Source organism: Chiloscyllium plagiosum, chromosome 16, assembly GCF_004010195.1.
Source record: "Chiloscyllium plagiosum isolate BGI_BamShark_2017 chromosome 16, ASM401019v2, whole genome shotgun sequence".
In the NCBI taxonomy this organism is placed as follows: Eukaryota; Metazoa; Chordata; class Chondrichthyes; order Orectolobiformes; family Hemiscylliidae; genus Chiloscyllium; species Chiloscyllium plagiosum.
The window spans coordinates 53,779,282-53,803,744 of NC_057725.1; the positions used below are offsets into that span (position 1 = coordinate 53,779,282).

The 24,463-nt window shown below is 39.9% G+C and overlaps 1 protein-coding gene across 4 annotated transcripts in view; it reads left to right on the plus strand.

Moving 5' to 3' along the window:
- LOC122557924 (protein phosphatase 1 regulatory subunit 12A-like) overlaps positions 1 to 24,463 on the plus strand; it is a 146,866-nt gene that overhangs the window by 53,927 nt on the left and 68,476 nt on the right. For all 4 annotated transcript variants that reach the window (XM_043706146.1, XM_043706148.1, XM_043706150.1 and 1 more), the window contains exons 2-6: positions 1,810 to 1,940; positions 5,392 to 5,510; positions 13,010 to 13,169; positions 14,556 to 14,700; positions 21,994 to 22,068. In XM_043706146.1, coding sequence (XP_043562081.1) covers positions 1,810 to 1,940; positions 5,392 to 5,510; positions 13,010 to 13,169; positions 14,556 to 14,700; positions 21,994 to 22,068 — 630 coding nt within the window. The remainder of the gene's footprint in view (positions 1 to 1,809; positions 1,941 to 5,391; positions 5,511 to 13,009; positions 13,170 to 14,555; positions 14,701 to 21,993; positions 22,069 to 24,463) is intronic.

Sequence of the window (24,463 nt, forward strand, 5' to 3'; positions counted from 1 at the left end):
TTAACTGTTTCCATACCTTTTAAAAAAATACAGCCAACGGTACAGTGCTGAATTGCACAAACCACAGAAAACCTGAATTTCTCTTAAACCACACTAATCATGTGTGAATATTATCAACTTGTGTGTGAAAACAAGCTGAAGCTTTATTGCAGAAAACTTTGCACTTTTAGCAGGTGAGGATAATAAAGTTGCTTTGTGTGCTTACATTATTAGAAATCTTGTGATTTGATAATACCTTTAATTTTAGATATAGCTTCTATATAAAGATAATAGAGCAAGTCCATGTACACCTGTTGCTTGTCACTTTGAAATTACAGGCTCCTTGTCACTCATGGTAATGATATTAAGCTGCTTTCCTCATTTTCACAGTCTCTGTCTAGCAGAAATAAGATTGTCAACGTTAGTTAATTTCTTACCTTTATTCATTCATGGGATGAGAGTATTGCAGACTAACATTTATTACCTGTTGCAGTTGAGAAGGTGATGTTGAATTGGATTCTTGAGCTGCTGCAATCCATGGGGTGCAGGTACACTCATAATCCTATTCAGATGGGAATTCCAGGATGTTAATCCAGTGACTATGAAGGAACATTCCAAAATGTGAATGTGTAAATATATTCCAGGAGAACTCATCGCATGTTGACTTGTCTCAAGCTGCTCTCCATATTCCTGCTGTCAGTAAAACTGTAAACTTGTAAAATGTTTATTCAAAACTCCTCTCGTCTCTTACCTCAATTTTAAAACCTTCCAACCTAAAATTAAATGGCGCTTTGGCCCTGTTGAGTGCCCAAGCATGTTTGCATTACAGTGGATATTTTTTTCCACCCCAGAGTGCTGCTGACAACTTGATGGTGATAGTGGTAGTTGGGAAATCTACAAACTTGTATGTGTGGTTTATTCATAGAATCATTGAATCCCTACAGTGTGGAAGCAGGCCCTTTAGCCCATTAAGCCCACTCCGACTCTCCAAAGAACATCCCACCCTCCTACTCTAAACCTATAACCCTGCATTTTCCATGGCTAATCCACCTAACCTGGATCTATCTACCACCTAACAGTAATTCCATGGCACATCCCTGAACACCATGGCCAATTTAGCATGGCCAGTCCACGTAACCTGCACATCTTTGGACTGTGGGAGAAAATTGGATCATGACGAAAGCCATGCAGATTGTGCAGACAGTTGCCCAAGGGTGGAATTGAACCTGGGTCTCTAACACTGTGAGGAAGCAGAGCTAATCACTGATTTGATAAGCTGCTCTATGCAAAGTTATAGTATTGTGGCTTACAACCAAGTTGTGCAGTGTCAGCCTTCTGATCTCTCCAGCATTAGGAACTCACCACTCCATTGCAGTTCATGGGAATGAGGGTAATGGGAACAGTGACCATCTCCTGGCTGGAAGCTCAATGAAGCCATACAGCAACACGGTCAGGGAAGCAGAGAAACGTACAAGAAAGGGTGAAAATAACCCACTAAGGGAAGAACAGGAGAGAAACACAAATTGGGAGAAGAGGAACAGTAACCTCATTTCTTGCACTGCAGATGCTGCTTGGGCTGCTGACTATTTCCAGTGTTTTTTCAGCCTTATTTCCTTTTGTTGAGTTTTTCATATTGTGCACAGTTCCTTCCTGTAACAGATTTTTTGTTGCATATCCTGTGGTTCAGTATGAATGGTGTTTCAGGAGATTCTTTAGTAACTAGTTTTAATAAATTGACCCTGTGGTTCCACTTAAAATAGTGACTGAGAGCATCATGTAGTGGAGCAGCTCCATGTGTCTGTTAACTGATTATTGCCTTCTTTTTGACAGGCCTGCATCGATGAAAACCTAGACATGGTCACTTTTCTGGTGGAGCATGGAGCTAACATTAATCAGCCCGACAATGAAGGTTGGACAGCATTACACGCTGCTGCCTCGTGTGGTTTCATGGAGATTGCAGAGTGAGTGTAGATGCAGCAAATTGCTAGGAACAATTCACCCTCACTGATAAATCATTGTTGGGGGTGGGGGGGCATTGAGTACCCTTTCAGCATAGGTATTAATTTCACCACCTGTCTCCTATTCAAACTTAATCACATAGTCTGAAGCTTAAAACCTGAGCAGTAGATAACTAGTAGCTCCTGAAATTCTGACTACTCCTAAAGGAGACATTGCCTTGAAAATGCAAAGGGGCAAAAGATTTGTAATGTAGATGATCTAATATTCCTTCAGTCATATTATCAGTGTTAAAAGCACTGTATACGAATGTTTGGGAGAAATTAATTGATTTGAGGCAGAGAATTTACTTTTTGTAATTGTCCAGAGCCAGACACTCAGTAAACAGTATCTTGAAATAGACAGTAAAGTTGATTGCAGTTTTTAATTCAATTGAATGAATGGAAATTGGTATTAAAAATTACTGTCCCTTGTTTGGGAATTATTTTGTCTGCATTTCAAAATGATTCCTCCAGGCATATTGGATGATCTATTTTGAATGTAAAATGGCTATTAACTATCACCTGTTTGTCCCTGCTCAGGGCTGCTCTAAGTCTTAGACTCATGTTTTTGGGCTATTCCTGTAAATTGAAGCAATCAATCAAGGCTTTCAGCTCCAAGCAGGAATAATTAGTGAATTCAGTTTATAGAAGCAACAGAGCTGAAGTTAGATCAGTGTGGTCAAGGCCACATTGACTTGGTACAAGGGTGAATTCACCAACAAAATTTGGAATGTTCCACTGACTGGTTACCTTAGAAACAACAATATTGAGAATTACTTGGCCTGTTTTCACACCATAGGAACACTACAATGGGGAAATATGAGAGAGGCCATCTACAGTCCCTCAAATGTACCAAACTAACCCATTGCTATGAAATCTCTCATGCTACTTAGTCACTTTATCTGCCGACTATCTCGCTCATCAATTTGCTCCACTCTCCGCTTTCATTTGAGCCTATAGTCATCTTTTTATGTAAAGTAGCTCCATTTAAGTTAGCTGTTCACCTTCTCTCTCCCTTGAGCAACTTGTAGATATTGTGGTTTTGCCAGATGTTATTAGGAATCAGTTTATACATACACCTCTTAGAATCTTAAAAGCCTAAATGAAATCTGGTCTGACTCCCCATACAATGTGTTTTGATGGAATGGTTAGCAAAGCATGAGGGATCTTATGTTTCATAATTGGACGCATTCGATATAAAAGCAGGGAAATAATGTTAAATCGTATAATGTGATATAAAATATTGTGTTCAGTTCTGGTCACCATACCTCAGGAAGGATGCTAGTGTCCTTGAGAAGGTGTAGAGGAATGCTTTGAGGGATGGGGATTTAGCTACAATGTTAGTTTGGAGACACTGGATTCCTTTTGAGCCATAATAACTTTATGACAACAGTTCACCAGTACTACAGCTTTAGTTTCCTTGGCAATATTTCTTAATGTAGGTGACCAATTTCCAGTACTAGGATTTCTCACTGAACAAATATTTGTAATATTGCAATATTTAGAGAATTGTTTCGAATATGGTAGGATGCAAATGGGACAGTTCAAATTAATTGTAACTACCAGGGACTTGCTGTCTACAGCTCTGGCATAATTTTGCCCATCTGCAAACAGCCTCTTTCACTGCTCAAAAAAAAACAGCAGGGTAAACTTGACCTACAATGAGTTTCAGTATTGTGCTTTTTAAAAGTGCCATTCCATTCACAATTCTTGGCTTTAAAACAGTCACTTTCTGATTTTAGTTCAGAATCAAAAATATGTCAACATAAAAAGATACAATGTTTACAGGTCAATTTAGATATTAATTGGAAGTTCAAATTTATTTTTTGAGGGTTAGTGAGGTCTTAAGGATTAGGCGGAGCTTTCCATCACAACTCCCATATTCATAATTTCATTGCTCTTAGTTTGTGTCCCTCTATCTTTAATCCATTAATGCATGAGAGGGAATAAAATATGCTTCTAATATTAAGTCTTCCTTAGGCTTGCTAATTTTAACCTTGTATATTCTTATTCAATACTTTAATTACTCTGCTCTTAGCTTTGTTATCTACACCTCTCAAATTGTTATGAGCTGCCATTGCTTGATAAGGCAATGTAAAGTAGGAATATCAAAAAGGGGCTCCCACACGACCGAGCAATTACATGGGGTTTTAGTAGCCAAATAGGATATTGGTTAGGCTGCTTTTGGAATACTACATTAAATTCTGGTCTCCCTGCTGTAGGAAAGATGTTGTTAAACTTGAAAGGGTTCAGATAAGATGTGCAAGAATATTACCAGGGTTGGAGGGTTTGAACTATTGGGAAAGGCTTCATTGGCTAGGGCTATTTTTCTTGGAGTGTAGGAAGCTGAGGGGTGACCTATGGAGGTTTATAAAATCATGAGTGGTATGGATAGGGTAAATAGGCAAAGACTTTTCCCCAGGGTAGGGGAGTTCAAAACTAGAATACATAGGTATAAGGTGAGAGGGGAAAGATTTAAAAAGGAGCTGAGGGCAACCTTTACATGAGAGGGTGGTGTGTGTATGGAATGAACTACCAGAGGAAGAGGTGGGTATGGTGCCATTACAATATTTGAAAGACATTTGGATGGATATATGAGTTAGAAGGGTTTGGAGAGATATGGGCCAAATGCTGGCAAATGCGATTAGATTAATTTAAGATATCTAGTCGGCATGGACAAGTTGGACCGAAGGGTCTGTTTCCATGCAGTATATCTCTATAAACTCTAATTATGCATCTAGCCTCTATGATGCTGCTGTGTGAGGCATCTTCCCTGTTGCTTCATAAAAAAAGATGTTTCTCAGTGATGCTTCAGATTTGAATTCAGACCCCTGCATCCATCACAAGAACAGAATCAAACTGGAATAATGAAACCTAAAGCAGCAGTATGTTTGGTGCTTTTTCTGTCAGTGCTCACCAGAAGCAGACACCTTATCAATATATTTTGCGAGAAAATTCAGATAAGCTCCGTTTTGTGGTTTTCCTTGCACATGCCCTATGTTTTATATCACCATTGATGTCAGTATTAAGAATATTTGAATCTCAGTCAAGTGTAAGTACTGCGCACCCAGTAAAAAGGGAACTGATAATCCCACAACCTTTTTAAATATTCACCAGCCAGTTGGACTTCAATAAAGAGATGGGTTGCTTTAAGGACCCTCTAACTGAACTGCCAGAACTGGAATTTAGTGATATTAATTACTCACTAAATAAAGCTCTTGATAAGTGTAAGATCTGACAAAAATATTTCATCTTTCCTTTTGTTGATTTTCATCTAACAGCAGCTTAACCAAGAATTCAGAATGGTTGATAGTGATCAGTGAGTGATGTGATTGAATTTGGCCAAGATTCAGTTCAAATCAACACTGGGAAGTGCCCAAGTGCCCAGTAAAAGTATCTGCTTTCTCCTTGTTAGGTATTTAATTAAACAGAGGGCGAATGTTGCAGCTGTGAACAGTGAAGGGGAACTGCCAATTGACATTGCTCAGGGTGAAGCTATGGAGAAACTGCTGAAAGACGTCATAAAGAAGCAAGGTAAGGGCTCTGACTAAGCAGTTAATTCTGGAATGAAAAATATCTGCCTCACAAGTAAAGAATCTACTGCAATTTGGAATTCCCAATTGGACAGCAGAAGATTCTTTAAATTGGTGCTGTGAAGAAACAATCTTAAGTCCTTCAGCATAATTGGACCGAAGATTACAGTAGCGTTATAATGAGAAAGTCAAATAATTGGGATCATTTAGAAGTAATGGGTTGATAGCGAGGGGGATAACTGATCTTGCCAGGATATTGATTTCAAAAATGGAAAATTAGTAGCCACCATTCTTTCCTGCTGATCTGCTGCCATTATTATATGTATTTATTTATTCCATTTTCTCCTCTTCCGTCGTAACAGCACTGATCCTTGCTGAGATGTGGTTACATGATGGCAAGTATCCTTCAGTAACTTGACCAAATGGCTACCCTCCATTTGGGTAGAAGCCTCGAGGGAGTGTTCTTGAGATTTCAGTTGTGACAGAACATCAGACTTTTATTAAGTTCTCGCCTAACTTGCAGTTAAATAGGCTTTCTCCTCCCAGGCAAGGTTATTGAGTCCTTGGTAGCATCCCTGTGTCTAATGTAGCTGAGATCAATAACTCAACACAAGGTCAGGAAACCAGAACTACCTTTGGTCTATATGATTCAGCTAATAATTGTGTTTTGCCAGCTGAGGTCTTGAGCGAGCAGTCAGCTAGTATTAGTCCAAACCATCACTACTGTTGGATTCTGTAGTTTTAAGGCTACACCTTTACCTCTGTGATAGCCCTCACTGAATACATTAATAATTCATTCAATGTCATCTGTAAGTCCAGTTCTGGGTAAGTTAACCCACAATTCCTCTGTGCTGATAGTGACTAATGCTTCTGATTGAGGGGGCAGCTATATACAAAGGGAGTGAAAGAAATATATGCTTTAATTGAATTAAATCTTCAGTCTATCGTTCTGTACTCTGTCAGAGTGCTTTGTATGCAGTGAGCCACTGTAAAATTCAGTCAGATGTTTTGGTGGCTGTCAGAGAGATGTGAGAATATCAAACTGTTTTAACTTCTGATGATTCCAAATTTTATTTCAACTCTTAAGTGTCTCAGCTCAGGAATGATTTTCAATGTGTGAATGTCTTCTGTATTACTGCTACTTTACAACTAATGCCTACTATTCAGACTTAGTTATTTCCTGGTAAATTCCTGTCTATAACCTGGTGGTCTTGCTACTTATTATTTCCTGAGGATTTTGTGGAATTCCTGATTGTCCCTCTTAACGATTTGTTCATTCACAATCCTGTTAGTAATTATGAAAGGCTATAACTTTTTTCTCAGTAGGAAGCAGGTTAGGAGACCTAAGTATGGAGTGTCACTTTGCCAAGCAGGTTACCATTATTTTTCCAGCTCACAACTGTCAGAATGCCGAGCTAGGTCATTTGGGTCATTGCGTCTGCTCTGGCTCTCAGGAGCCCTTCTCCTTGTAACCCTGCATATGTTTCCTTCTTAGATAACAATCTAACTGCATTTTGAGTGCTTCAATTGAACCTGCCTCTGCCACACTTTCAGGCCCAAACTGTTCACGCTATATATACTTGGAGTAAACTATTAATTTCAGACATTCCACAATCTATGGTCCAGGCGAGTTGTAAACTAATCTAATGTCGAGAAGTAATGGTCAATGTCATCTTTGCATCTGAATGGATGTGACCAACAGTTGGTTCCATAAATAGAATTATGTGGTCCGTCATTCACGCTCAGTTTCTGATAGCCAGTGTATATGTTCCACCCATATCATGGATTGCATGGATGGAAGATAGATTTGTACCGCTTGAGAGTGATTCATCTTCCAATGATAAATAAGCATTTTGCAACCCATTATGATTGCAGGCAGTATGCCAGTTCCACTGCTCTGACCAGATTTCTGTGCTACCTTCAAGGAAAGATCACACTTCCTCATGTTGGAGTTGAATGTTCCATTCACTTACTTAAGTCAAAGGAAAATCCTGTGAATGCAGAAATCTGAAACAAGCACAGTGAATTCTGAAGAAATTCAGCAGGTTTGTGGAAAGAGAAAAACAAACTCTGTCTCCACAGGTGCTGCCAGACCTGCTGAGTTTCTCCATTTTCTGTATTTGTTTTGTGTTAACTTACTGGTAGATTCAGAACAATCACATTTGCCCAAGTATCCAGATCTGAATTCTTTCTTCTTTCAGTATGGAGTCCATGGTGAAAGTCTGTGCCATTGTCAATTCTTTATCAGGCACATGAGAACTGTCCATGACTGGATAATGAGGCGCAAAGGCACTGATTATTCATGATGGCAATGTGTCCAATTTTAAACCTTAACAGTGATCACTCATCAAACTCTGTGTGGGAAATATTTCCAGTTGCTATTGTTGAATCCTGGCTTTGTGTGAGCATGTGGTGGTCTTTTTGCATGAATAAACCTTATATATTGCTGAATACTTATGATGGAGAGACCACCACTTGCCAATGACTTCCACGACAATGTAGAACCATGGTAAAGCATTTGGTATTGTACGATCTTCCTTCTCAGGATTGGTACATGCCTGTGCAGGTGAATTGCATGGCACTCTTTGAGCCTAAGCAGAACTTCAGATATCAGTGTTATTCTTTTTGGTAAAGCTACTTTGAGCTTGCTACATAAGAATCATTGATAACAAAGAAATCATTGGTGTTGAACATGTGTACCTCCACTGAGCAGATACTAAAATGGATAATTTGTCTTTGAACATTCAGTTTACCAATCCTATTACAAAGCTACCCACTGCATCATTGAGCACAGAGCAGGGAGAGATGATCCCTATGTGTCCAACTCAGAAAGCCAGACAGTAAAGGAGTGTTGGAGTCTAGTTTTTAGTCACAAAATTTTATTTTCAAGCATTTTCTAAACAACCTGTTCAGCAATATTATCACACATCTCTGGAGCAATCTGGGATTTGGACATGGGCCTCTTAATTGTCACTATCAGTGTGTCCCACAATCCCTTCACCGAGATGTATACACATAAATCACCAATTGATACCCATCAGCTGGAGATAACTTGAATTCAGTTGATATGCAGTTGACACCCTGATCTTGATTATTCTCACCTTCCTCCCAATTACCACCAAATACAGTGCATAATTAATAATGCATGATAGCGAATGAGGCTGGGACCCAATTTTATATAGATAGGAAGGAGTCCCTGTTTCGACAACACATTCGTTTCTCCTCTCGTGAAAAAAGACTGAGATTTATTGGCATCACTTCATTGTGGATGTAGAATCCAACGCAGTGTTACAAACGTAGCCAGGCTATTTGCATAATATATCCAAAAAAAAACTGCTTGATACAATAATATCATTCGGTATTTTTGCCTTTTTTATTCTGTTTTGTTTCAAGATCCCAGTTTCTCCCAGAGTCCTGAACTAGAACAATATTTTTTTGGCTGGATATTGAACACTTCTGGTTAAATGCAGAAAATGAAGCACCAAACACGTCCACTGGCTCCCAATCTGCATCAGTAGCATTTAGTCAGCTGATTGACTGGAATGTTTTTTCAGTTTGCTTACAGTTATTGATGAGTTCGTCTTCAAAATTATTTGAAGGAAAAGCTAGAAGACAGTATCAAAAAGCTTTTTTGGGAAATGTTTACATTGTGTTTAAAAATCATGCAGAGAGGCTGCATGAACCACAAGCCTGCACATTCCAGTGAGAGAATAAAGAGAATGGGATGTTCTCATCACAAACCTTTTGTAACTATAAACTTCAGAGTTGAGACAGATTGCAATTCCTGTGTTCACAAGCTTGTTTCTTAAAAAAAATGTTTGAACTTCTGAAAGAGAGTTTTTGTCCTCCAGGTTGTGTTCACAGTTAGAAAATATAATCTTTCTTGTTCCTGACACCTGGGAAGAAAGATTAATGGTTAGGAAATGTAAACATTCTGACACCTGAGACGCAGCGAGAGTGCATGAAAGGGCATAAGGCAAATGATGACTTTCATTATCTGACGTTGAGTTCTTTCATTGTACAGAAAGGCTGCTGAATCTGAAAGCCGCTGTTGTGTGACAGAGGAATGGAAGTTAAGGCCAAACTGGAATAATGGAATGGCAAAGATTTAAGGGTTGAGTAGTACTTCAAAGGGATGTAGCAATAGAAGTGAGCAGTGGTCATGATTGAGCTGAGAAAGTGATGGTTAAAAGACGGATGGTGTAATAAGATAATAAGACCAAAAGAAATAGGAATAAACTTTCGGCTCATTCGAGCTTGCTCTGCCATCCAGCAGGATCCTCACTCTACTTTTCTTGCAACTCTTGATTCCCCACTGATTCAGAATCTATCTCAGCCTTAAATATACACAAGGACTCTGTCCCCAGAGCTCTTTGTAGCAAGGAATTCCAATGACGGTCAACCCTCAGAAGAAATTTTTCCTCACTTCAGTCTTAAATTGGTCCTCTTTGTTTTGAAATTATGCCCTCTGGTCCTAGACTCTCCCATGACGGGGATACATCCTCTCAGCATTTGACCTGTGAGCCCCTTAAGAATCCCATAAGTTTAAATGACATCACATCTCATTCTTCTAATTCCCAATGTGGTCTCAATAGCACTTTGTACAGTTGCAGTAAGACTTTGCTACTCTTATACCCCGACCCCCTTGGAATAAGAACCAATATTCCACTAGCCTTCCTGATTTTTCCTTGTGCCTGTTGTAGCTTTGAGTATCATGCACAAATACCTCCAAGTCCCTTTGTCCTTCTTTCTACAATTTTTCTCCATTTAAATAATACTCTGCTCTTTTGTTCTCCATTCCAAAGTGAACAACTTTACATTTTCAAACATATTATATTCCATTTTCCAATTTTTTTGCCTAATAACCTATTAGTATCTCTCTGTAAAATACCGGTGTCACTCACGATCTGCCTTTCTACCTATTTTAGTGTAAACTGCAAATTAGCCTCTCGTACATTCACTTTGTTCCTCCAAGTTGTTAATTTATTTTGTAAGCAGTCACAAACCCAGCACTGATCTCTGGAACCCCACTGGTCGCCAACCTGTAAAAGAAGCACTTATTCTCACTTGCTGTTTCCTGCCCGTGAGCTAATTCTCTATCCATGCCAATGTACTACCTTGTCGAACGTCTTCTGGATGTCCAAACAAAACATGTCTACACCTTCCCCTCTATCTATTCTAGTTGAGAATTCCTCAAAAAACTCTAATAATTAGCCATGCTGATTCTACTTGATTAGATTATGGTCTTCCAAATGTTCTGCATGCTACCCCAGCAAGTTGTAAAAGTGTCCCCAGCCTTCCCCTCATTTTCAAACTACTTCATTCTAGTTGATAAATATGTTGTGTGATTCCTTTTCAGAACTAGAACTTCAGTCATAAGTGTGTGTCAGTACTCCTTTCATGATTGCAGATGTTGGAAATCAGCAACAAAAACATACGTTGCTGGAAAAGTTCAGCAGGTCCGGCAGCATCTGTGGAGAGAAATCATAGTTGACATCTCAGGTCCAGTGACTCTTGCTCAGAACTGCAAGCCTGAGCTACCATCAGTTCTGAGGAAAGGTCACTGGACTCGAAACATTAACTCTGATTTCTCTCCACAGATGCTGCCAAATCTGCTGAGCATTTTTTGTTAGCAATTTCTGCTTTTCTTTAGATAATGGGTTGACCAGAACTGCAAATATTGCAGTGTGACCCAACTGCTCTGTTTAGAGAAATTCAACATTACTTTGCTGTTTTATATTTGATTCATTCTTGTATAAAACCCAGAATATTATTTGTTTTGTTATATCAGTGTCACCATCTCCAGTCCTGGAATGGAGAAGAAAAACAAATAAGCTTCTTGGCTCAGCAGTAGCTGACTCAGCTCAGATACTAATATAGAAGTGTGTGTGTGTGTAGGACCATGGTAGGCATGAGAGACTTCAGAACCATAAGAATTGTGGGAGGCAGACAGGGAAGCAGCCATTAAAACCTGGCTGGACACCACATTACCCAAGCAAATCCTCATCAGAAAAAGTTGGCTAGGGTCATTGATGGCTGCTGCTTCTTCAACTGAGAGTACAATCCCACCAATCACTTCCGAAACCTAGGATAGGTAAAAATAAAACATACGCGCAGAGTGAAATGTAGATAGGACTGAGAAACAAAATAAAAAGTCAGAGAGAAGCAAATGACACAGGAACAGAAGAGATGAAATAATGTAAGGATCAGTGAAGAATAATGGAAACAGATGAGAGAAAAGGAACAAAATTTGACTTGTCATATGCAGTGCCATCCAAGATCTTTAATGGCTAGGAGAGATAATTTGTAAGAATGGGAAACAGCTTTTGCAGTTAGTGGTCCTAACACACTCATTCCATTCCCATCCTCACCCACAGACTGACTGGCTTATTTTTATATAGTGCCTTTCACAACCTCCCCGTACCTCTGAGTCCAACAGCCACTGAAGTAATAATGAATTGTGTTCACTGTTTTTGTTGAGGAAATGTACAGAATGTTTTCACAACAAATCAATGAGTTAATAACCAATTAATTGGTTTTAATCTTGGCTAAATTATAAATCTTATCTGGGAGGCTTGAGGGAGAACAACTAAATGTACCACCCCTTTCAGCCTTAAGAAGGCAGAAGGATCTTTGAGTTAATTTTCCTTCCATAATACAACACCTCAGACAGCACAACACTCCTTCAAAACTGCACTGGATTGTCAGCCTAACTCTTGTGCTATAATTTCACAACTTTCCTTTTGGGAATGAGATACTCTCATTGAGGTACAACTGCATTGATATACTACAGCTTTAGCTTTGATGCATCATTCCCAACAGTTGAAAAGGAATGTATGCCATTTCCACTTTTTTTTAAATTTGTCCTTTTCTATACATTTTGAGTAAAATTTCAAACGTCTTTGGTGTGCTGCATGGGAAACCGGTGTGATCATGTGGTTCAGTTGACCCTACTTTCTAATGCATTGTGAAGGGCATAGTCGGAGATCACTCCTTCAACTGTCAGTCCAATCTCACCCATCACTTTGGAGATGTAGGACAGATAAAAAGAAAACATAAGCATAGAGAAAAATGTAGATCAGGGCTGAGAAACAAAATAAAAAGTCAGAGAGAAGCAAATTAAACAGGGACAGAAGAGGTGAAATAATGTAAGGAGCAGCAGGGGCAATTGATGTGTTGTAAGTCAGCTTAAAACATCATAAGATCTCTGCCAACCAGCTCTTTGAGGCAGACCACGTGTGGAAATTATTGTTGTGCAATGCTTTCGAAAGTTTGAAAGGAATTCTCTTCCTGGCTGCTGTGAATGAGTGGCAATCCAAATAGTAACAACAACTGGGAAGAATGGAAGGCAATATTGGAGTGAACAGAACAAAAGTTGTTAAACTGGCAGCACACACCACAAAACTAGTTGACATACAGAATAAAATGCATTTGCAGATACACTGATGAGATGCCAAGTCTTGAGTTGACAGTGACGTGTTTTGTGTTTTTTGACTTCAGGGATTGATGTGGAGGTAGCCAGGAGGGAGGAAGAGCAGCGAATGGTCCAGGATGCCAGGCAATGGCTAAATCGAGGGAAAATACAGGATATTCGACATCCAAAAACTGGAGCCAGTGCCCTTCATGTCGCTGCAGCCAAAGGCTATTTAGAGGTTATAAAGTGAGTGTATCATGATTACACAGAAGACATTGAATTTCCCGTGTTAGTGAACAGATTTTCATTGTCTGCCTGTTTACCCTGTTTTACAAACGTGTTTCTTTTAAAATGATATAAGGTCTTTAATATTTGGAGTTTTGTTGACTTTCCTGCTTCATGCCATTAGGAACAGATTTTACTTGATTCAAAATCAGGAGCAGTGTCAGGCTTTGCTATTGGTGATTCCTCAGGCTTATCTGGCTCAAATATGGGTCAAATTAATAATTTATGGAATCTTCAAGCCAAATAATACCTAGGTAACAACAGTATGTTTGTGGGTGCAGGTTTTTAGTTGAGACTGTAAAACAGGGCAGTTGTGAGACCTCATCACTTCAATGTTAAATGTAATATCTCCAGAATAGCCCAGGTGAGTGAGATAAAAGAGTGCCAAAGTAAGGAGATAATCTGTGATATTTAGATCCTAATGCAGTAATCCCTCAGTCAGAGGCATTTTCCTGAGATCTCTGGGGATGGATTGTCCTTTGCAGTATTATTCGAAATCAGAAAGTGAAAATGGAATGGGTGGATGACCTCCAGCTGTAACCTTGAGTTGGATTTTTCTTGGCGCCTATAATAATGTGTGTCTCTTGGGAGCTGGCCTGTGAAATGTAGGTTCCAATCTAGCCCACACTGACAGCATAGCAGTCTGCCCACTCATTGCTAAAAGGATCCTAAGAATTTCAGTCTTCACTGACTTTCTGATGGATACAAAGCTTGGAACTGCTCGTGCTAATTGGTATTCCACAGTCAGTCTCACTCACAAAATAAGGATGGTTGATGATCTGGTTAATATACATCATTGGGACTGTGTAAAGGGGATGACCTGTTTGCATTGTCTGTCATGGACCTGGCTGGGGAATACTTGATGTGGCATCGAATGTAAAACGAGGAAAAGTGCTGATAGGAAGTCCAAATTTACCAAAATGTTTCAAAAACGAAATTCATTATATCTTGTAATTCTTCATTGTTCACTCCCTCCTTGGCAGGACACGGTGATGTTTCTGCTCAGAAAGTTCACTGAACAGGATCATGTTGCCATAGTGCCAGAGGGCTGCGCTCACATTAGTGAGAGACCACCAGTGGTGGTTTAACATGAGGGTCACCACATCTCGGGCAAGGGGTGAGGTTGAGAAAGTGGAACCTCTGTAGTAACCTCAGCTGGTGTGGAAATCGAATCTACTGTCAATCTAGTTACAAACCAGCTGTCCGGTCCGCTGAGCTAACTGACTCACAAAATATAAAGGATACATGTCTAAAGAAAGCAGTGGTCTCTGCAAAAAAAAAGTGCTTTCTCCTGTGCTAGCCTTTCCTGAACAAAGTTTTTTTTATAACACGTTTTTGTGGTTGCAGGTTGTTAATCCAGGCTGGCTTCGATGTGAACAGCCTAGACAATGACGGTTGGACTCCATTGCATGCAGCATCACACTGGGGTAAAGAGGAGGTGTGCAAACTGCTAGTGGAGAACCTGTGCAACATGCAGGCCATCAATAAAGTGGTGAGTCTGGTATTATTTAATGATGGGTTTGGCATTCCTGCACTCATGCTGCTGAGTTTTTGGTAAGAGTGGGTGTCAGATATTGAGGCTGAAGTTATTGTCTCAGGCTTTTCTCTGTGCAGTTGATTGACATGCCTTTGATATGGTATCAATACTTTTGCAAATTAGGAAGATCCTGGATTTCATCTAAATCTACCTTGATGCAACAGCTAAACTATTTCAGATAACTTAAGGGCCTCTAGGATAGAGAAAGCTGGGTTCCCATTCTTGCTCCTCAACCAGTCACTCTTGGACACATCAGGAGAAAGATTTAAAAACATGAGGGACTGGTGATGCAAGTACAGTTACACTGTTTAAAAGACATTTGGATAAGTTTATGAATAGGAAAGGTTTGGAGGAATATGTGCAAGACTCAGGCAGGTAGGACTAGTTTAGTTGAGAACATGGTTGGCATGGACTTATTGGACCGAAGATCTGGTTTTATGCTGTCTGACTCTAATAGGCACACTGCATGTTAACCTAGTTCCCTCCTGTTGTGAGGCTCAATAATTCTTTAACATTCTGTGTTTCTGAGTGTATCTCGAATTATAACAACTCAACTAACTTCAGATCGAATTCAGAGGTGGGTTCTTTTTCTGAGTGCATAAAATTACAAGTTGGAACACCCTCCAGGAGACAAAGTGGCAAATGTGGCTGCCTTGAGCTGCCTTACATTCGTGGATACACCACTGGCATAAATGATTTGATGTGAACATGCAAGGTATGGTGGTGTAGTGGACAGCAGCGAAGATTACCTCAGAGTATAACGGGACCTTGATCAGATGGGCCAATGAACTGGCAAATGGAATTTAGTTTAGATAAATGTGAGGTTCTGCATTTTGGAAAGGCAAATCAGGGTAGGAATTATATGCTAAATGGTAAGGTCCCAGGGAGTGTTGCTGAACAAAAACATTGGAGTGCAGATTCATAGATCCTTGAAAGTGGAGTCACAGGTAGATAGGAGAGTGAAGAAGGCATTTGGAATGGTTGTCTTTATTGTTCAGTGTGTTGAGTATAGAAGTTTTGGCTGTACATGGCATTGGTTAGGCCACTTTTGGAATACAGCATTCAATTCTGGTCTTCATGCTGCAGAAAAGATGTTAAACTTGAAAGGGTTTAGCAAAGATTTACAATGATGTTGCCAGAGTTGGAGAGTTTGAGCAATAGAGAGAGGCTGAATAGGCTTGGGCTTTTTTCCCTAAAGCATTGGAAGCTGAAAGGTGACCTTACAGAAGTGCGTGTATGGAATAAGCTGCCAGAGGAAGTGGTGGAGGCTGGTACAATTACAACATCTGGATTGGTATATGAATAGGAAGAGTTTAGAGGTATATAAGCCAAGTGCTGGCAAATGGGACTAGATCAATTAAGGATAACTGGTTGGCATGTACAAGTTAGACCAAAGGGTCTGTTTCTGAGCTGTACATCTCTGACTCTATAACACTTTACCTTTCCAGACTTGTGACCATTTTTATCTTATTGATTGTAACAGTGTTAATGTTAATTCAGTTCTCCTCCAGAGTCTCTGAGAAGTGTTTCACTGTCTCTTGCCATGGATGATCAAATGAGTCATGCACTACATTTCACTTCTTTGCAATTCATTAAACATTAACTCCAGATTGCACTTTTTATTGGATGTAGGTTTGCTCGCTGAGCTTGAAGGTTCATTTCCAGGCGTTTCGTCACCCTATAAGGTAATATCTTTAGTGGGCCTCAGGTGAAGCACTGCTGAAAATTCACATTTTCTATTTATATGTTTGGGTTTCTTTGGGTTGGTAATGTCATTTCCTGTGATGTTATTTCCTGTGGTGAAGTCACTTCCGGTTCCTTTTCTCAAGGGGTTGGTAGATGGGGTCTAACCCGATGTGTTTGTTGATAGAGTTCTGGTTGGAATGCCGTGCTTCTAGGAATTCTCCATAAAAAGACATAACCCTCTCTCACTAGTCTCCTTACATATGGATGAGGAAGGACACCACTTCGACTGGGACAAGACATCCATTCTAGGACAAGCCAAACAAAGACATGCACGAGAATTCCTAGGAGCATGGCATTCCAACCAGAATTCTATCAACAAACACATCAAGTTAGACTCCATCTACCACCCCCTGAGAAAAGGAACCGAAAGTGACTTCACCTCAGGAAATAACATCACAGGAAATGACATTACCAACCCAAAGAAACCCAAACATATAAATAGAAAATGTGAATTTTCAGCAGTGCTTCACCTGAGGCCCACTGAAGATATTACCTCAGGGAGCAAACCTACATCCAAATCCTCAACCTGAGCTACAAATCTTCTCAAAACTCACTGCACTTTTTATCATTGTGTCAATGGTGCATTTAATGGCATGTGGTGATGGATCTTTTTTATGCAGTCTTCTTTTTGCCCTATAAACTGCTGAACATGTGAGCAGACTACAACATGGTGAGGTGACAGGGCACTTGGGACTTGGTGAACGATGGGGCCAACATTATCACCTTAACTAGTAGACTTAAGAAAGAAAGAAAAAGGGATGTGAATTGAAATCAAATAAGGTGCAGGAAAAGAAGCAGAGAAGATAGATTTGTGCAGGGCAGGTTATGTCTTACTAATTTGTTTGAATTTTTCGAGGAGGTGACAAAGTTGATCGATGAGGGTAAAACAGTGGATATTGTCGACATGGATTTTAGTAAGGCTTTCAACAAGGCCCCTCATGGTAGGCTCATTCTGAAGATTAAGATGCATGGGACCCATAGTGACTTGGCTGCATGGATTCAGAATTGGCTTGCCCACAGAAGGTAGAAGATAGTTTTAGAAGGGTGTTTTTCAGGCTGAAGGTCCATGATTAGTTGTGTTCTGCAGGGATCCATACTGGGACTTCTGCTGTTTGAGATTTATATAAATGACTTGGCTGAAAATGTGAATGGGTGAGAAAGTTTGCAGATAGTACAAAGATCAATGGAGTTGTGAATTGTATAGAAGAGTTTCAAAGGATACAGTGGGTTATAGATCAGTTGCAGACATGGGTGGAGAAATGGTAGATGGAGTTTAATCTGGGGTCGGTATGAGTGCTGCAGTTTTGAGAGATCAAATTTTCAGGAAAAGTACACCGTTAATAGCAGGATCCTGGGTTTGAAGTCCATAGCTCCATGAAAGTAGCCTCACCGGTAGATTGGCTGGTAAAGAATGCATATGGCATGCTTGCTTTATTGGTCAGAGTATTGAGTACAGGTGTAGGGAGGTCGTGTTGCACCTGTATAGGACATTGGTTAGACCACTGTTGGAATATTGCATGCAATTCTGGTCTCCTTCCTATCGGAAAGATGTTGTGAAAGGGTTCAGAAAAGATTTACAAGAATGGTGCCAGGGGTGGAAGATTTGAGCTATAGGGAGAGGATGAATAGGCTAGGGCTGTTTTCCCTGGAGTTTCAGAGACTGAGGGGTGGCCTTATAGAGGTTTATAAAATCATGAGGGGCATGGATAGAATAAATAGACTTTTCCCTGGGGTGGGGGATTACAGAACTAGCGGGCATAGGTTTTGGGTGAGGGGGAAAGATATGAGACCTAAGGGGCAACTTTTTCACGCAGAGGGTGGTATGTATATGGAATGAGCTGCCAGAAGAAGTGGTGGAGGCTAATACAATTGCAATATTTAAAAGAAGTTTGGATGGGTATGAATAGGAAGGGTTTGGAGGGATATGGGCCAGGTGCTGGCAGGTGGGACTAGATTGGGTTGGGATATCTGGTCGGCATGGACAGGTTGGACCGAAGTCATGACTCTATGACTGTAAGAGTCAGGATATCTTAATGCAGCTTTATAAGACTTTGGTTAGGCCACACTTAAAAGTATTGCATTCAATTCTGGTCGCCATATTACAGGAAGCATGTGTAAATTTTGGAGAGGTGCAGAAGAGATTAACCAGGATGCTGCCTGGATTATAGGGTATGAGCTATAAGGAGAAGCTCGAAAAACTCTGGCTGTTTTCTCTGGAGTGGTAGAGGCTGACAGGAGACTTGATAGAAGTCTATAATTTTGAGATGCATAGATCCAGTTGACGGTCAGAATCTTTTCCCCAGAGTTAAAATGTCGTAAAGTAGGGTGCATGCAGTTAAGGTGAGAGGAGGAAAGTTCAAAGGAATTGTAAGGGGCAAGTATTTTACACAAAGAATGGTAAGGAGTCTGGAATGTGCTGCCAGGCATGGTGGTGGAGGCAGATACGGTAGAGGCGTTTAAGAGACTTTTTTAGGTAAGAAGATGAATATACAGTGACTGGAGGGATATGGACCAAGGGCAGAGAGAAGGGGTTAGATTAATTTGGCATCTTGTTCAGCACAACATTGTGGACACTGGACTCTCTCTGGATTCAAATGGGAGAAGTGTTGAATAAACATTTGTGTCTTCCTTGAAGTCAACTCCACAAACATTCGGGTAAAACTCTTGAATAACCAACTTCACTGAACTGGACCTTATGTCTAGTAAGTTGAAAATCATCATGTCCTGTTTCTTCAACAATTAAATAGCCAGTGTTCCAGGGGAGGTCAATGGAGTGTTTTAAACATAGTCTCGGCCTCTCTTTGAAGCACGGTAACGATATCTATTTATAATGGTCAGAACAGTGACAAGCTGACCATCTATGCATTGCACTTTGAATCACCTGATGAAGGAGCGTCGCTCCGAAAGCTAGTGTGCTTCCAATTAAACCTGTTGGACTATAACCTGGTGTTGTGTGATTTTTAATTTTGTACACCCCAGTCCAACACCGGCATCTCCAAATCATGACTTTGAATCACAGTATCCTAACGAGTGAAGAAGGAAAGAAAAGGAAGCAGATTCTGTACACTAGGTCCCACTATCTGATGGAATCTCCTGCCCCAAGCACCCTAAGATCTCTGGTTTACAGCATGGAATGCCAGGGTAGAAACTCACAGCCATGAATAGACATCATTCTCAAATCAAGGGACAGGCACCATCACCAATGCAGCCTGACAGGATCTGATGCCTAAGTGTATTTTGTGATGTTACATGGCAGTACTGTGGCTCAGTGGTTAGCACTGCTGCCTCACAGTGCCAAGGACCCAAGTTCGATTCCAGCCTCGGGCGACTGTCTGTGTGGAATTTGCACATTCTCCCCGTGTCTGCGTGGGTTTCCACCCACAATCCAAATATGTGGAGGTTAGGTGAATTGGCCATGCTGAATTGCCCATAGCATTTAGGGATGTCAATAAAATTCCAGGATTTTAAACCCAGCGATACTGAAGGAAGGGAGATTATATTTCCAAGTCAGGGTGATGAGTGGCTTGGAGGGGAATTTGCAGGTGGTGTTAATCCCATATATCACCTGCCCATGTCCTTCTAGATGGAAGTGGTTGTGGGTATTTGCACTCATTTTAAATTTAGCTTGATGTGGATTCCCAACTTTAATCGCTTCATGTCAAGACTTTAACGTTGGGAATTCTCTCTCTAGCTTCTTCTTTTCTTCATTTGTTGTTTTGCGTAAACACTGTTGTTTTGCTTTCCCCCACTGCTCCCCCTCTGATATTGATCCTGCCTTCCTATATCTCCTCATGTAGCAAATTTTGTGTTGTATTGTTCTTATAAAAAGGATTGCACCTTTTACTGTGTTAAAATGTTTCATCAACAACTAGTGGTTGTTGTTTATCTCTGTGTGCTCTCTGAGCCAAAAACTCTAATGAGATTCATCAGTGATTTTCCACCTTACGGTTTGTATCCTGCAATGTACAAACAGCCTCATGGTTGTTTACTTGCCAAATGTCTCACTACACCAGCATAGTGAATTGTGTTGGTGTTTTGAGCTTTTGCTCTGCACTTGACTTTGTATTCCATATTGTTGTACATGCACTGTGCTTTGCATTGTTGAATATTGCATAATATTAATGTTGCTCTTGATTATCATGATGTTATGTATTGGGCTAAGTTGCACTATTCATCTCTATTTCAGGGTTGATCGACATTGAATATTTAGTTTTGCAGTGTGTTCCTTTTTATTGGCTTTATTGGATTTCATTTCTCAAAGTTTATTTGCTTTGTTTTGCAATACATTTGAAATATTGTCTACTTCAGTGTAATATTCAGCCATTTGCTCAGTTGTGAGTTTGAGACTATGCTGCTCTGTTACACTGAACTTTGTCTTTTTTTACTGCATGCTATTTAGTGCTCTGTTGTTCCAAACTGTTGATGCTGCTTCATAGTGCACCATGTTCCTCTGTTTTCTACTGTGCAGCTTTCTTTGAGTTTGTTTCTGTAAATTGGTATTTTATATTACATTAGATTTCTGTACTGTACCATATTGCTGTGCTTTCCTTTGCATTACTAAAATAGAAAATAAAAATTAAGGTATTGTGTAAAACCGATGTTCAATTGTTTTCACACTTGTAAATAATTGTTTCCTGTTCAACTTGCATTTTAGATTTCTACTTCACAGTTTGAAAATTGTGCAAAATGTGAGATGTTCTATCAGTTTGAGTTTGCACGAGCAGCTTCACTCTATAGAAATACTATATTTCTTTTTGGGTGAATAAACTGTAGGGAATTGATGAAGCTGAATCCAGTCTCCTTATGAGGAACCATAAACAACGTATTTATATAGACTGGTTACTACCTTGGATGACTCCACTCTTGGGCTAATATAAATACAATGATTTTTACATGGGCACATCATACATTAAGACAGGTGTCATCAACTGTTTCACAATGGAACCTAGTTGCAGTTTAATGCTGATGCGAATGCTGCCTATCAGGAGGTTAGACACTGGTAAAACAGTTACAAAAGCAGTAAGTAGTCAATAACTGGAAAGCTAGAGCTAAACCTGAAACTGGCTGCAGGGTTACAGATGCTGTCTGATCTCTATTTCCTGAGAACTGAGCCTGACTATATTATTTCTAAAACTGTCTGGAAGACTGACATACTTCAATTCGAGAAAGACAATTTCCTGTAGATAAAACTGAGTGAAAGCTTCTTAAAAAGAAATATAGTCATAAAGATGCCATTTTTAAAGTGTAGTTGAAATGCTTGTTGAGTGGATACTTGACCTTTCCAATGCTTAGTGGGTCAAGCAATGGAGGGCTTGGAGTTCAAATTAAGGTGGTAATAATTTGACAATGACAGACATTGTACTCATTTGCTTGCATTATATAGATGGGTTGGGGGAGGGGGGAGCGGGGAAGGTTACATGTTTGTTTTACTGTATCAAAAGTTAAGTGGAGACTAGCAATTGTTTACTATCAGAAGATTGACAGATTTTTCCTGAATCTCAGGGTCAAACAGCATTTGATGTTGCAGATGAAAACCTCTTGGAGATGTTGGAGGAGCTTCAGAAGAAACAAGCCGTTGTAAGTATCTGACAGATTGACGTACTGCCAGCCATTTCAGACCATCCTGCTCACATACAGTAGGGACTAGTCTTAGGGTAGATTTCATGACAAGGCTAAAAAGGCAGCTAACATCTCTTTAACTGTTGATCTAGTTTGGCTGGGAGCCAAGAGGGTATCCAACCACTGCCAGAAATCTATAATTAGTAGACAAAAACTTTTACTAGAATCACAAATGGTATCATAGGAAATCTCATTTCAAGGAATATCTTTACCTGAAAACAACTTTGGAAAAATCCATGTGCCCTCAACGTAGTTCTGAAACCTGCTTGGAATTACTTTAAAATCATACATTTGTATAGTAGCCCAACATTAAGTAGACTGTCGTTGAATATGAAGTTTCACATTTAGTTCACACCGGTTAAAGGGATTTTACAATGTCTTTTGGGTTGGTCTTTTAATTGTTCATTTCTATTGAGAGGTCCTCTTCAATCTTGTTCAATTCCTCATTTGTACTCATTCACTTGATTGTGATAGGTTTGTCATCTCTCCTGTCAAATTAAGACATTAGTTGTCAAGTGCGGAAAGCAGAAACTTTCAATGTTACTTCTGTATCAAGATTTTTTTACCTTATCAATTTTAAGATTGTACAGTTTAGTTACTTTTATATTATGGACTATATTTGACTTTAGTTAGACACTCTCTCAGCATGGTAGTCAGGCACATTCGGTATTATATAACCTGTACCTCTCACCTCTGAGTCAGACATTTGTGCATTGAAGTCTTCTCCAGAGATTTAAAAACAATCCATCCTGACACTTGGATGCAGTACTAACAGAGTACTGCACTGTCTGAGGTGCTGCTCTTTAGATGACATGAAAGCTATACCGATTGTATGGGAAGTTATCAAAGATTCTGTGGCATTATTTGAAGGACAGCAGGGGGGGCGGGGTCGGGCTGATATATGTGCCTCAACCAGTGCCAAAGATGGGATAATCTCATTGTTATCTTGTTTTTCTTTGTGGGACATTATTGTGTACAGACCAGCTGGTATATTTCCAACACTACAAAGCCTATACTTCATTAGTTGTAAAGAGCTTTTGGACAATTTGAAGTATCGAAAAGGGCTGAATGAATGCAGTCATCTTTCTTTTGTTCAGCTTATTTGGTTCAACATCATTGATGTTTCTTCTTTGTTGAAAGTTGATAGTACATACACACAGATAAATACCGTCATGGTAAGTAGCACAGGATAGGATTTGCCAAGTGAATTGTAAGACTGGATTGATGATCCAGTGTTATAATTCTAGAAACAGTGGCAAAAGATGGATCAAGTCGTAAGGTTGATTTTCTTTTACTGATAAACCTGAAGCTATACTTCTGATAAAACTCGGAAAACTGTTGATGTGAAAGAGAGGACTGTTTGTTGGTTAGGTTACTGAATAATGCATTGAGAAAATGGCAAATGCATTGCATCGGTTCACATTGAAGAAGTTCCATTGATAATCCAAGTTCATTCACTTCCTCCTGACAGGAAGAACACTGCATTTGACTAGATCAGAATTATACTTGCCAGCTGACATTGACAGAGTTCTGGCAACTGAAAGCGTACTCAATGCAATGTAGTTTGTTAAACAGGCACTGGGAAGTGCAATGTCATAGGCAGATCTTTCCAGCCTTCACAATGAGGAAGTCACCTATGGCTTAGTGTCACCTCTTGGTTTGCATGAGAAGATGGCAAGTGATAGGGAGTGTAATACACCATGTTAATGTTAGATTGGAGCTGTTAATTTTGTCTCCCTCATTCCACTGGAGGGACCTGTTCCTGAAGATCAGACATGTGGTTGCGTGCAAGCTAAATCATCTTGTAGCTTTAGCTGCTCAAGAACAAAGGTCCAGCCAAATATAAAGTATTTGAAAGGGAGGATATTTAGAGCACACAGAAAGTGGGGTATAACCCGACCTATAAAAAGAAATTTTGAAGGATTGGGCGGATAATGGAGATTCTGCCATTAATTTTCAAGTATCTGGATGATAAGGCACAGATCCAAATCTCACATTAAATAATTAACACTATTCTTTCTTGCCCACATCCTGGTTTCCCTATTGCTCTCTCAATATGTCAATAAGTGTTTAGTATTGCACAAGATACCGATAGCAGTTATTTGGTATGGGGGCATCATGCCTTGATTATCGGCTGAAGAACTGTAACTCTAGCCTCAGCGCACTAAGGTGGTATAAAACCTAAGTGCCTATCCTGCAACAGAATTTACCTGCTGTAACCTGCAATCAACCAGAGTCCTCTATTTGGGAGGCAGTGATTTATAATATATGAGAGAGTAATGCCCCTTTAGCTACAGGTATTGGTGGGTGTGACCACAGGCCCTTCAATTTGATTTAAGAAAAATAGGAGCGA